Source organism: Brachycentrus maculatus, unplaced genomic scaffold (assembly GCF_059751285.1).
Source record: "Brachycentrus maculatus isolate JH-2025_06_01 unplaced genomic scaffold, ASM5975128v1 h1tg000197l, whole genome shotgun sequence".
In the NCBI taxonomy this organism is placed as follows: domain Eukaryota; kingdom Metazoa; phylum Arthropoda; class Insecta; order Trichoptera; family Brachycentridae; genus Brachycentrus; species Brachycentrus maculatus.
In genome coordinates, this window is record NW_028280948.1 from 115,525 (window position 1) to 129,619 (window position 14,095).

General features: G+C 35.9%; 1 protein-coding gene across 2 annotated transcripts in view; it reads right to left on the reverse strand.

Moving 5' to 3' along the window:
- The window catches only part of HnRNP-K (Heterogeneous nuclear ribonucleoprotein K), a 118,371-nt gene that overhangs the window by 40,804 nt on the left and 63,472 nt on the right, over positions 1-14,095 (reverse strand). For both annotated transcript variants that reach the window (XM_088263253.1, XM_088263254.1), the window contains 3 exons: positions 7,082-7,254; positions 1,154-1,210; positions 617-660 (listed from right to left, as the gene is read on the reverse strand). In XM_088263253.1, coding sequence (XP_088119379.1) covers positions 617-660; positions 1,154-1,210; positions 7,082-7,180 — 200 coding nt within the window. In that variant the 5' untranslated portion in view covers positions 7,181-7,254. The remainder of the gene's footprint in view (positions 1-616; positions 661-1,153; positions 1,211-7,081; positions 7,255-14,095) is intronic.

A 14,095-nucleotide genomic window follows, 5' to 3' on the forward strand; every position in this document is an offset into this window, starting at 1 on the left:
ACCTCCTCTATATCATGAAAAATAATTGAACAAGTAAACGTATCAAACAACAAACACTCGTCGTTGAATCGTGCGGTGTGGATGGTTTACTCATCCACTCTAGCGATAATGATCCGAGGGGATCGGGCGGGGAGTACGTGAAGTGTGACAGGAGACGAAGTAGGTGTAAAGAGTGGTTCGGTACGTCATTTTACTTATTCGAACAAAAGCGGAGAAACATCGAAATGAATGAGTTAGTTATCGTTAGTGATAAAAGCGGGAAATCATAGGGTTGTTAGAAAACAGTGTCTGGTGAACGTATGATACAGAGAACAGGTGATGGATGAACGATCGGTATTATGGTATTCTGGTATCCTGGTATTCCAGGCTAGCGGGGGCGGGTGGGGGGGAGTGGGGGACCGTCCTGAGGGTTTAGTACGACTACGAGACTGGTGAGGGTTGCACAGAGGGTCGGGGTGGGTAAATCGACTCTTATCGAGTGTTGGCTGCAAAAAAAAACATGAAGTTCGCACCGTGATAGCTGCCCGTACTCCGCAAAGGTGGGCGAAGGAGAGGCGCTAGATGACAATTTAGATTATTATAAAGAATTGTTGATGAGAGGATTGAGACTATTTACCGTTCGGGGCCGGGGCAATCTGGGACTGTTATAGAGGCATTGTACTGCATTGGGCGGCGGTGCGGTGTGCGGTAGGGCGGGGGCGGCGGCGGCGGGCGGGCGGGGCGGGGCGGCGGCGGCGGGCGGCGGCGGCAAACACACAACACAGGTTAGGGCTCATCTCTCACACACTACTACCTGCTGCCTGCCGGCTGACCGGCCGACCGGGCCGAAGGGAGAGGAACCGAGTCCCGCGTCCCGTTCTCGAAAAGAGCTACTCACGGGTCGGATCGTTCGTACGAACGAGACCTAATTCACAAGACAAAGAGTAAAAGTGTATGCAATATTTGTTCATCGGCAGTGGCAAGGGGAAGAGGGGGGCATGATGTATCGTCGCGGAAAGCCTACTCGGGGCTGGCGAGGAGGGCTACGGGGCGGCCGAGAGAGCATTAGTAGCCGCGAGCGGGGTTAGGTAAGACAGGTGACGTGTACGGAAGCTGCGCAGGGGGGTACAGAGGGCCGACGCGTTCCCTAGGAAAGGAGAGACTTGATACTGACCGAGCTGCGCAGGCTGCTGATCTTGGAGCCGCCCTTGCCGATGATGGAGCCAGCGACCTGAAACAAACGTAACGTTCCAGCTGAGAATACATATTGTCCGAAGAAAATACTAGCAGATTAAAAACCATATATTTTTATTTATTCCACTGTTGACAATCAATATGATAGGTATATGTAAATTGGAGTGTTTTCTGACGTTTTTTTAACCCTTTCACTCTGACCATTTTTTCTCATAACTGACCAGCTACTCTGATCAAAAAAATGCGACGTTTTTCTACCATTAAAATAAATATTTTGGTTTTATAAATAGTAAATATAATTATAAAAATAGTTTTACTACGCCCGGCGCGCCGGGCCAGACATTGTGGCCCACGGAGCTGCCTACTAGAATCATACGGGTCAGAATGTCTGGCCTACAGAGTGGTAAGAGTTAAAAATATCTCTTAACGCCACATTCATCATAATTTATTTAAATTTATGAAAATATATATACATATTTTTTAAATCTATAAAAAAGTTAAAAACTACCTTTTCGATTAAAAAAATCTACACAAAACCATCGTTTTGTCCAAACTTGTATCACAAGAGTAAGAGAGTCAACCTTTATTGTAAGTAAACACCTAATTGTGCTGGATAATATGATATATTCTATCCAATAAATACCGGAACTGGATTTTTTTTAAACACAAAAAATTGATTATTCTTCCAAATTCATTGAGCCTCTCTCAAAATAGAAGCCTTACTCCTGAAGCGATACATTTTTTCCAGTGTGTCTAAATACTCGTTCACGAATCTGGGTTTTCTACACTTACTAGTTATTTTAATAATATAGAAGTCTGGGTATTTACGGAGCTTATGACCTATCAAAGGTTGGTTAAGTGATCACTTTACACAAGTGCAACATTCACCATTCTACCCATGGTTGACAACCTTTAATTACTTACTTATAACCCTTATCCGCACCCAATGGTGCATAGGGCTCTGCATCGAATTGGCGCAGTGTTATCTTGATCATTACTTACATGGAGGCAAGGTTATCACTCTTGCGCTTCAGCAACCAGTCCAGGGTAATATTAAATAAATATTACAGTGTAAAATAACTAATATTTATTTTCACCCCCCCTGGGAATCGAACCCGGGACCTCCAGCACGGTAGCCAAACACGCTGACCATTACACCACGGAGGCGGACTAACTACCACACTACCCAAATGTTGTGGAAGTTCCAAAACTGTTTGTTTAGTGTGGTCATGGGTTGAGTGGTGAATGTTGCACGTGTGTAAAGTGATCACTTAACCTTCTTAACTTAATATTCTTCGTTATCTATGTTGAGATATCAACAAAAAAAAATATCGCATTATCTGAAATAGATACTTGACTGGCCAATTGTAATTACAAATTGGCAGTTTTTCAAATTACACGAGGGGGGTAAGTTTGAATGGGGGTAACAAATTGGTCCGCTTAATCCCGTACCAAAAGTATCCCAGTACGGCAAACCCCGAATCGATCCGGTCCCGCCCGGACGCCCTTCAGGAGCATTGAACCGACCGACTCGCCACCGGATCCGCGGAAAATTGACATCTCGCACCGCTATTTTCAACTTTCCCACCGCGCGGGGTTGGGAATTGTTACTACTACCACCATCACGCCGTTTCTCTACAGGGGTGGGCAGAGAGGATGGAACGCCAATCTCTTTTGTCCAGACTTATAACTGACTATCTTATAACTGTTTTTTTTTTTATATATATATATATATTTTTTTACTTTAGCTCTAAATGAAGTCGGCCTATTAATCTTCTTAACTTTTGCTATGTTTTATTCTAGCTGTTTACTTTTGACTCATTTAACATTTCGCTCACTCCTTTCAAGAACGTCATAAATCAAAAACTTTATTTTTCAGGAGAACGTTTTTAAAGTTTAAAAAAATAATACAATACATTAAAAATAAATATAAAGCCACTTATTGACATTTTTACAGTGCAACAGATCTTTTTAGGTAAAACCTGAATGTTTTTTCTCCATTTCAAAAATATTTCGTATATTTTAAAAAATAATTAAACAATACATTTTCTTCAAAATGCAAAAACAACACTTTCTGCCCTGTAGCGGGTAAATATTAAGTTTAAAATATGCCGCTTTTGCTGGGATATATTACATTTTTTGGGCATTCCGAAAACATGCATAACTGAAAATTTACGATTTTTGATTTATGACGTTCTTGAAAGGAGTGAGCGATTTGTGAAATTTTGTAATTGGAATGTTACAGTTACCTGTTTTATTTGTTATGCCCTTTTATTATGTTAGTGCCCTGGTGTAGGCAGTCAAAGGGATTAGTAGTTTTTAAATGTAAATTCACAGTTAAATCGGGATACAATTTTGTTGTATATTTTCTATAATTTTCGCAACTTAGTTCATTCAAAAATACTTTACATAGAGGATCTGTCAGGAAGCCTAGATGCTTCTGTATCAGATGCGGGAATGCGTTTGGGACAGTTTGCAATGTCCCGACATACACTCCTAGCTTCCTTCACGTCCATACATCTAATCATATGTGCCCTCCGATTATTGTTCACCGGTCTAGATTATCTCCAATTAGGAGTTATTTTTTACATTATTTTTAATGAAAGAGTCTCTGTTCAATAAATACTTTCCTCATCCCACCATAGATGGCTATTGAGAACTCGCGCATACTGTGTTACGAGTTTGATCGATATATCTAGAAGTTTCAAGAACTTGAGTAGTGTGGTTGTCAATCATGGGTAGAATTGGTGAATGTTACACGTGTGTAAAGTGATAACTTAAAACAAGATCACTTAAAACGGCCGTAAGCCCTGTAAATGTCCAGACTTGCCATATTACTTCATAAGTTGATTCGGCAGTCACTTTGCGGTAAAATCTATCCATTTTTAACATACGGTATTTGAAAATGATGCGGAATGCGTGTCACAGTGAATTTTAAGAAATAGTGGTAATTACTAAATAAAACTTAAATTAAAAATACCACATTCTTCTTCATCTATGTTGAGATGTCAAAAAATAATGTTGGAAATGAATAACCTCAAATGTAATCAAATAATAATAATAAAATATTTCAAACTTTGAGTTTGCATATTTACGGTTTCTTTTTCGCAAAATGCTCGAAGTTCGGCGTTGCAAAATTGTTTGATCCGATTTGGGTCAGTGCAAAAACAAAAAATTAAAAATTAAAAAGTTAAAATAAAAAATAATAATTTGAAAATTATGCCACAGCCATAAGCCGCTACGCACTTCGTCCTTGAAACAAATACGTTAGCTTGAAACAGAATCTTTATTGCCATCAAATGAACTTATCGGGCTTTGGACAACATTACGGAATTATAAATTACCTACTCCTGTTTTTATAAAGGTACCTATTTGTATTGATGATGTCATTATATGTAAATCTTGTTGTGAGCAAATAGGAAGAAAATACGATAGATTTGTAAAACTCCACATTTTTAACGACTCGAGTGAAAAAGACTCCTTCCACCTCCATAGTGTAGTGGTCAGTGCGCTAGGCTACCATGCTGGAGGTCCCGGGAGGGATCGATTCCCAAGAAGGACAAAATAAATATTAGTAATTTTTCAGTCCAATATTTATTTAATACGACCCTGGACTGGTACCCGAAGCGGGAGGCTGATCACATTTCCTTCGTGTATTCAACGATCAAGATAAGAATGCATCTATACGATGCAGTGCCCTATGCTCCATTGGGTGCGGTAAGGGTTAGAAGAAGAAAAAAGTCAAAACAAATAAAAAATGCTGCATTTATAAACAAAGTTCTGCGGTATTTCTATTTTTTTTATATAATATTAATAAGACGACGTCCATAGCACGAAACCCTGTGGGGGGGGGGGAATATATATATATTTTTAATAATCACGATATTTTTTTAGATCGGTTTTAAGCAAGATTTTTTTTTAAAGTAAAAAAAAAAATTATAAACTTATACCGACATAAATATTAGTGAAGACTAATAAATAATGACACTATACAAAACTGATTTTTATCTAAACTATATATGTATAAATTGGAAAACTCTCCTGAATCGGAACGACTTGCATTGAAATACGGAATAAAACACCAGCAGTAGGTAATTTGAATTGAGATTTTAAAAAAATATACTAATCTACGAAATTTCGTCTATTCAGGTTGTTAATAAAACTAAGATGGTAAAACCAATTGAGTTTCTGTAATCACTTTTATCGAATTAAAACAAGAAGCCACATTAAAATTATCTCGATTGTATGTATTCGGACGAAACGGAGAGGATTAATAGCGTGATAGGAATTTGAAATGCAAATCAAGTCCATAATCAAGACTAGAGACTAGCTAACCGGCAAAATTGTTTCATTCTGGCAAACGAACAAAAATGCTAAATTACAAGAAAAAAAAGTAAACACAAAACACGTTCTCGCATGAGCTTTTTAGTGGGAACAAAGAGAGCGCTTATGATAGACAATCAAATGTGTATTTTTGTACGACCGTCGACTGACACAAGATTTGCATACAAATTAATGAAGTTTCACGAAATGTTCTCATCAAAAGAATATGAGACATTATCTGCATACAAGCAAGATGCACGTCATAATCTTTTTGAACAAAAAAAAATTATGAAAACTAATTGTTATTTTGTGCAGGTAGGAAACAGAAGGCCACGCGATATTCGTGCGAATGGAATAAATAATTTGACGTATTGTGAAGTAAGGCAACAATGCTTTTTTTAGTATTGAAATTAAGGATATTACGAGTATGATCGTAAAATATAATTTAGCCATTGCAAAATTAGTCATTGAACAAGATGTTGTCGGCTCTATTACATATAAAAAATATATAATTAAGAATCTCAAAACACGTTAAACTGAAGGTAATTCATATCATTTGTGTACATTTCATTCGATATTTTGGATGTCTGTATGCAAAAATGGTAAAAAATAATTACAATGTTGAAGAATTAATCTAATTTTACAAAGGCGTAACAATACCGAGACGGGTATATACTATAATACTACTACTAGTATCATCGCGCCGTTTCTATGCAAGGGAAAGCAGAGAGGATGGAACGCCCCACTCTTCTATCCTGGCATATACTATACCTAGCTTCCTTCACATCCATACATTTAGTCATACGTGTCTTCCGATTACATAGACTTCTGACACTACCAGATTTAAGGTTCTGATTGATCTGGTCGTGCCAAGGCCAGATCGTTCACATTTGCCAAATATATTTTCGTAGTCATTCTCTCATTATCCATTCACTCCACATGTCCATACCACCTTTAATAACTTTTCTAAATCTTTTCAATTATCCCTAGTTCATACGATGTGGAAAAATATATATTATTATATTATACTTAGACGGTCTTTGTACTGTTCCGTGTCTGTCTGCTGTGCTAGTCGGTGTTGTGAAGGCGACTGTGTACCGGCCAACGTCGGGTCACAATCGGATCAAGCTGAGTAACTGAACTGACTACTAATCCCTTTCACTTCCTACGCGAAGTACTTCTATAAAATTTAGTGGTGGTTTTACAAACTTGTATTTATTTAAATTGGCAGTAAGATGGACATTGAAAGCTATTAAATCTAAATTCACAGTAAAATCGGGATACAATTTTGATTCACATTTTCTATAAATTTCGCAACTTAGTTCATTAAACAAACAAAAATGCTTTGCAAGAGAAGGTCTGTCAGGAAGCCTAGATGCTTCTGTATCAGATCTGGAAATGCGGTGGGACAGCTTTCAATATGCTTAGACGCGTCGAACGAATACATTAATATCGGTATAAAACGAGAGTGTATAAGTAAATTACTGATACTACAGGACATTATATCATCTTGGCACTATTGAACTATTTCATGGTTATATAGTCTAGTTGTGTTAGAGTATGCAATGGGCGTCGGGGGGGTTACCTTGCTGGGGATGAGGAGACGCACGTTGACGTCCCCGCGGCGGTAGCGCTTCTGCGGGCCGCCGCCCTCGCTGTTGTCGTACGCGTTGTCGCGCTTCATCACACTGGGGGAGTTCTCGTAATCTTCAATGGTAAGGCCGGGCCGATTGCCACGACACTGTTTCTTCAACAAATCTGTAAACACAACTAGATTAGAAACGATAAATATACGTTAATTCCGCCTCTCTCAATTCTGAGGTGATTACCGGCTGGACGAAATATAAACTTTTATTTTTATTTTGGAGCAATTTATCCCCCGTAGGAGCAAAGTAGCCCCGTTATACGGTGCTATACGAAACTAGGAATTTTATAATTCATTTGTATGTCGGCATATTATGGAGAAAAAAAGTACATAGTTGATCATCGGAAGGTTATTACATAGGACACTGTACCAAACTGACGCCAATTTGATTAACGATATTTGTATATTCTCCAGGTGGTATAAGGATGTCATAAATTTGGTCTATTACAAACATTAAAGTTGTATGTATTTATAATTTATAGCTTCAGCGGTGTGATCATTAGCGAGTTTAGCTACCGTGCTGGAGGTCCCGGGCTCGATTCCTAGGGGAGGGAGAATATAAATATAAGTGATTTTACACTTAATATTTATTTCATATTACCCTGGACTGGTCCTGAAGCGCAGGAGTGATCACCTTGCCTTCATGTAAGTAAGGATCAAGATAACACTGCGTCAATATGATGCAGTGTCCTATGCACCATTGGGTGCGGATAAGGGTTAGAAAAAGAATCATTTTTGTCAGCCAGTACCATAAAAAAATTAATGTTATTTATAGATTTTGCGTTTAATTTGTAGAACTCAACTTTAATTTACATACCAAAAATTAAAATCAAACACCGGTTTTTAGTCTTTTTTAGATTTTCAAACTACTGTCATGTTATTTTCAAACTACATTAGTTTGAAAGTGCCATTACACGGCGAAACAATTGTCACAAATTTTATTTTTATGTTTAATAATAAAATACAATTTAGTAGACTCTAAAAATCCGTGTTTTACTTTATAATTAAAAATATACAGAATAAACCTTATTCGGTGATGTGGTAATGCTATAATACTTATGTTGTCCTTTGACGTTTCGTACGTATTTATACGTCAGCGATTCGACAATTTAAATAACATACACATAATATTACTACGACTGCGACACGGCATAAATCACATACACCTACATTATACTTTGCACACCACACACGCGAAAGTTTTTACCTAGAATTTTCACTCAATAATTACAAGGAATTATAGTAATTTTAATCATAAAAAGAAAATCCACTCACATCTAGAGATAGGTAATGAAACAAGTTGAAACCCGAGTACGGATATAATTGATGTTGCATAAGCAGTAGCTAGAATATTAATCAAAACAATACACAACACACATTCGCGTAGTTTTAATTTTTTTATTTCAACGAAGTTTGCTTCGCATGTTCTTTAGTTTAATAATCGCAACATCTTCAGAGTCGAAGCGTACATATAACGTTGTTACAAATAAACTTGAGCTGGTGTTCCTTTTAGAAATTAGGTGTAAAAATCAATAATAATAAAAAAATACACACACACACCACACGATTATTGCCTTGACTAGATAAATGGCGGTCAAAATGTCGAAAGACTAAAATAATAGTACACCAAAATAACATTTTATACTAATTACAAACAAACAAAAACAATTTCCATGTAATATAAACTTTGTGTTTTAGAATATATGCTACAAATCCTGTATTTCAGTATACCACAAACATTATTTCTCTTTTTTTATACAACTTGTATTAATTTTAATTAGTCCATTTAGTAATTCGGCAGAGCCAGATTAGTGGGATTGAAAGGTAATATCTGATTCTTAGTGGCGATTCGACACTGTTAAAATGAATTAATGAAAACATTCGCAGGATTTCTGACCATTAATTTATGTTTTAATTACGCGTTGTTTATTTATTATTTAGGGAAAAAATATTATTATAATTTACAGCTTTGATTTATCAAGGATATGATATTGGAAGTAGGCAGTCAAACAGAGCAATAATAAATCGTCCAGTCTTGCCTTTTACGTACCGTGCGTGAAGAGTCATTATTCTCCACTAACATTAACCTACATACACCGTTTTCTAATGCGACTCTATGTAAATTTTATGTTTAAATAATAACATTCGTAAATCAATCAAACTATTTATGAAGTCAAAACCTCCTGTTTAATATGCAAAATGGTTATTTAATTGTGGATAAACATGAAGAGGTACAAGACAACAATATTGACCGGTCATCGTGAAATCTAAAAAAATGCTACGATAATTGACAGTGTAGGATAATTAAGTCCATTTGCAAACTAAGTCGACGGCGGATATATATTATTTAAATGTACCATTTAAAATGATGCTAAAAAAAAACTAAATATAAAGATTTCACGACGATAAGTCATTTGTACTGACTGACACAACCCCCTTTTCCTTAAAACCAATATTCTGATTGGACTCCTTCCTATTTAGAGGTTGTTGCTCTGAAAGAATGTGAGAATTTTAAAAGGTTAAGGCGATCGAGCTTGTATATATTTAAACGTTATAAAAACCATTAAATCATAAAACAAATGATGAAAAGTATCTGCTACAAATCCTACATTTTTACAACTCAATCCGAGTTAAAATTTTATCGCAACATAGAAAGTGCACTTAGAATTTATTGACGCTCATATTGTGTAACATTCATGAAGCGCGGAAGTTTTATAATGGAACAACTTTGTAAAACCATCATTTGTATTCAAGTGAAGAGAAAAGCTTCGAAGTGACAGTTATTCATGGTCATGCTTTACCTCTGTCTGCGCGGACCGACACGATATAGAAAATATAATTTTAGATTACATACAAAATGTACCAATCCATAAATCAAGAAACTCGATTTATCGATACAACATTCCACCGAAAAGGGAATTGAATTACATGGAACATTTTTTAGGCTTTGAAATCCAACGAGATTCGAATAGCGCGAAATCGATTTATCTTCGGACGTAAGAGATTATCATTTTTATGTACACGATTAAATCTAGGTGCATTGAAGCGAATTACAGAACTTTGTACAATGGAATCATTTCACTTTTTTACTACGGTGATGGTGGTATACCATTTTTATACAGTCAAATGAATTTCCTAAACGCGTCAAAAATATGGATATTTCAAAATATTTATAAAAAATATATTCACGCGGTACGATTTTTATGTCACAATACATTGGGTGGCGTTACACACAAAGGAGCCAAACCACAATTTTCAAGATGAAAAAACGAATTGAATGTGACGTTTTTTGGGGTTTTTCCTATTGTTAACATACCAAATCCAATTGAGATAGTTTTTTTTATGCACGAAATCTTAATGTGACTTAATATTAACAATCTAGGATTTAAAAATTTGAACCTCATAACGCTACCAATTGCGCAAACGTAATTTTCTTTTCGGTTAGCACTTTTGGCAGTTTCATTTTGGTTTGTTTATGTGTTGTTTTTTTATAATTTTTATTATGGGGTATTTTTTATGAAAACTTGACATGCTCTCAAAAGGAAAAATGTTTCCACTTGTAATGTGAACTTTCTACTGTTTTCACCATTCGAGTAAGAAACTGAATAGTATGACAGATGTAACGAGTTGACGGTTGACAAACAAACGGTACGGGGCAACAATTGTGTCGTCATAATCAATACAGAACCATTATAAAAAAATCATTTTAAAACAGGTTTTTTTTTATAAAAAAACTATATTAGTATGGGAACATCATCGAAATAGTAAAAATACGATTTAAATATTGAATTAAAAAATAATACAACCTATTTTGGAAAATATCCTTTTATGCACACATATACTGTCTACAAGTAACTCGTGATTCACGATCTTGCTAATTATGTACTATTCATGTTGTAACGGATTCGCTAATATGTGTCATAACGCGGATGATTTGAAATGTAGACGGATAATATACTTTTGTTACTTATTTCAAAACATTTGTACTTTTTGTAAAAAAAATACCTCCAATTAGATACATGCTCGTATAATAGGATTATTGTAAATAAATAATGTTTAAAGTGCAAATGTGAAGGCATAATACATCGATATCAATTAAATCTCTAGAAAACGTGTTCAAAGTATATTTAATTTTTTATTTTATTTAAAACGTAAAAAAATGTAAATTGAGGAAAATAATATTCACAAATTGACAATTTCACCTTGATAACGTTCTGAATCGAAAAAAGATGAATATCGATCTCTCCACATTTTAAATTGTTAAAGAATAAAAAACACAAGTATAAATAAGTAACTAGAGTCAGACTTGTAATTGGTGGAACGATTACACAAAGTTCCGACAGATCGTGAAGATCAACTGACTAATGCAAGACTTGCATTCCCATATTTATTGCAAAAAGGGGAAACCGCGTCGCAACAGATATCTCTTTGTTTAAACTCTTCGCATCATTCCTACTATGGGCGGGAGATAATATAGCAGTATATATGAATATTATAATTCACACCCATGCACTAGTCAGGGATGGCAAACCTATGGCACGCGAGACGATTTTGCATGGCACGCGAATGAGGAAACGAATAGTGATTTTTAAGTAACAAAAAAATATAAAAAGTTAGACTGACAGACGAAAGTACAACAGCTTGTATTCTATTAAAAGCTACCAGCTATGAACCCGGTAAAAAATGGCACCTAGCATCATACTACAAAAATCTCAATAATAATGAAGTTTTAAAGATTGTATTTTTTTCTATTTTTTCTATTCCTATTTTTAAGTCTATTTTTTTTATTTCTTTCATTTTGCCAGCATGTAATAATTACTTAATTATTTTTTCGATGTATAAATGCTTTGTTAATATTAAAAGTCTTAAATTACACAAACATTGGATGCATTTTTATTTCCATAACATCAGGCATGCGCCATAATTTATAGATTTTTTTGACACTTAGGTTCAAAAAGGTTTGCCATCCCTGCAGTCTACTTGAAGGATATTAGCGCACAATGCACAAACTAGAAGTGCTGCAATTGCAATGGCTCGAGACTGCAACAACGGTGTCGGTGCGAGGGTAGACGGCGAAGGATGAAAGAATTGCCTGTGTAGGGCGTTGCGAGCTATGTGTGCAATATTGTATGTGAACATAAATATTGTTAAGAAATTATAATTGAAGCCCACTGTCGTACATCAAATGATGCCGCAATGTCTTTTAAAATCGGTAGAAATATGAACATCTTATAAAACGACTGATAAAACCAGCGATACATTATGTAATATGTGAAGGGTGTAGAATCAAAACTTACAAACTCCACTGCATATGGAAAATGATATGGATAATAAGTTATTCATTGTAACTGCAGACAGTTGTTAGAATTCCTTGATGAATAGTTGGGTAATATATCCAAAATTAAACACGGTTAATGGATTGATTTCTATTTTGTTTACATATATGATATGTGACGCGTTTCGTCTTATTAGGGCATTATCAAACACAAACAAGAGTGTCAAACAATTAGATTATAAGTGTTTTTTTTCAATATGGAGATTATTCTATTGCTTAAAAATAATTGTTATAAAAAATAAGAAATGCAGATTGTGATAAAATGACAGCTTTTTTCGATTTCTCCTAATATCATATTGGAGGAGTTTGTGAGTTTTGATTTTATGCCCGTCATATCATCAATGGTAGGTAAAGACAAAACAGAAACAAATGAATAGAAAGATGGAAAAATATAAGTTTCAATATTATAGCTGTTTATTTCCACTCGCAAGATACTTCATTCATTTAAAACCTTATCCCACTTATACCCCAATAGCGCATAAGGCACTGCATCATATAAACGCAGTGTTATCTTGATCGTTTACACATAAAGAAAAGGTGATCAGCCCTCCGCTTCAGGTATCAGTCCAGAGTAATATTGTATAAATATTATTGAAAAAAACACATATGTTCATTTGACCCCCCCCTGGAAATATAACCTGGGACCTCTAGAACGGTAACCGAGCGTGCTGACCATTACACTACGGAGGCGGACAGATACTTAGTTTTAATAAACGTAATTCATAATTGCCTAATTGTGTTTTATGTATTCATAATATGATTTTGTTGTCTAACAACAAAAAACATTGCACTGCAGCGATCGAAGATTTGAAAGATAAACAAGGCGGTCGTTAATTTGGCATCATTGGGCGCCTACTGTCCAATTTAGGGGGCAATATTTGGAGCAATCGACAAATGGGCGGCGGACGGCACCTTGCCCCCACGTGACACTATTGTGCTGCGACACGACGGCTGGCGGCGGGACAGGTGCCGCGGGGGCGGGGAGGAGGGGAGGAGGAGGAGGCCACACACTACCAGACAATGGAATATGTATAAACACATTAGAACTTGATAAAACAACCGGTCAATAAATTATACCGAGTGTCAAGTGCCCGGGGCGCGACTAGTGCGCTGGCTCTTAGGCGTCGTCCAGATACAAAGCGATCACGCGGCCATCGCAAGTTTTCGCGAATTTTAGTCGTGCGAATCCGCGATTAGTTGAAAAATGACATAACAAGGCGAAATAATTGTCACAAATTTTATTTTTACGTGTTTTCAATAATATAAAACAATTTAGTAGACTCTAAAAATTAGTGTATAATTTTAATATATAAATTATATGTACATATGTATTAAAAAATGTCCGCCTCCGTAGTGTAATTGTCAGCACGCTCGGCTATCGTACTGTAGGTCCCGGGTTCGATACCCAGGGGGGAAAGTTCAAATAAATATACGTGATTTTTCACTCTATTATTTATTCAATGTTACTCTGGACTGGTACCTGAAGCGGAGGGCTGATCACCCTTCCTATGTGTTAACGATCAGTATAACACTGCCTTTATATGATGCAGTGCCCTATGCACCATCGGGTGAGGGTTTAAAAAAATATAAAATACCGCCTGCTAACGCATAAAAGTAAA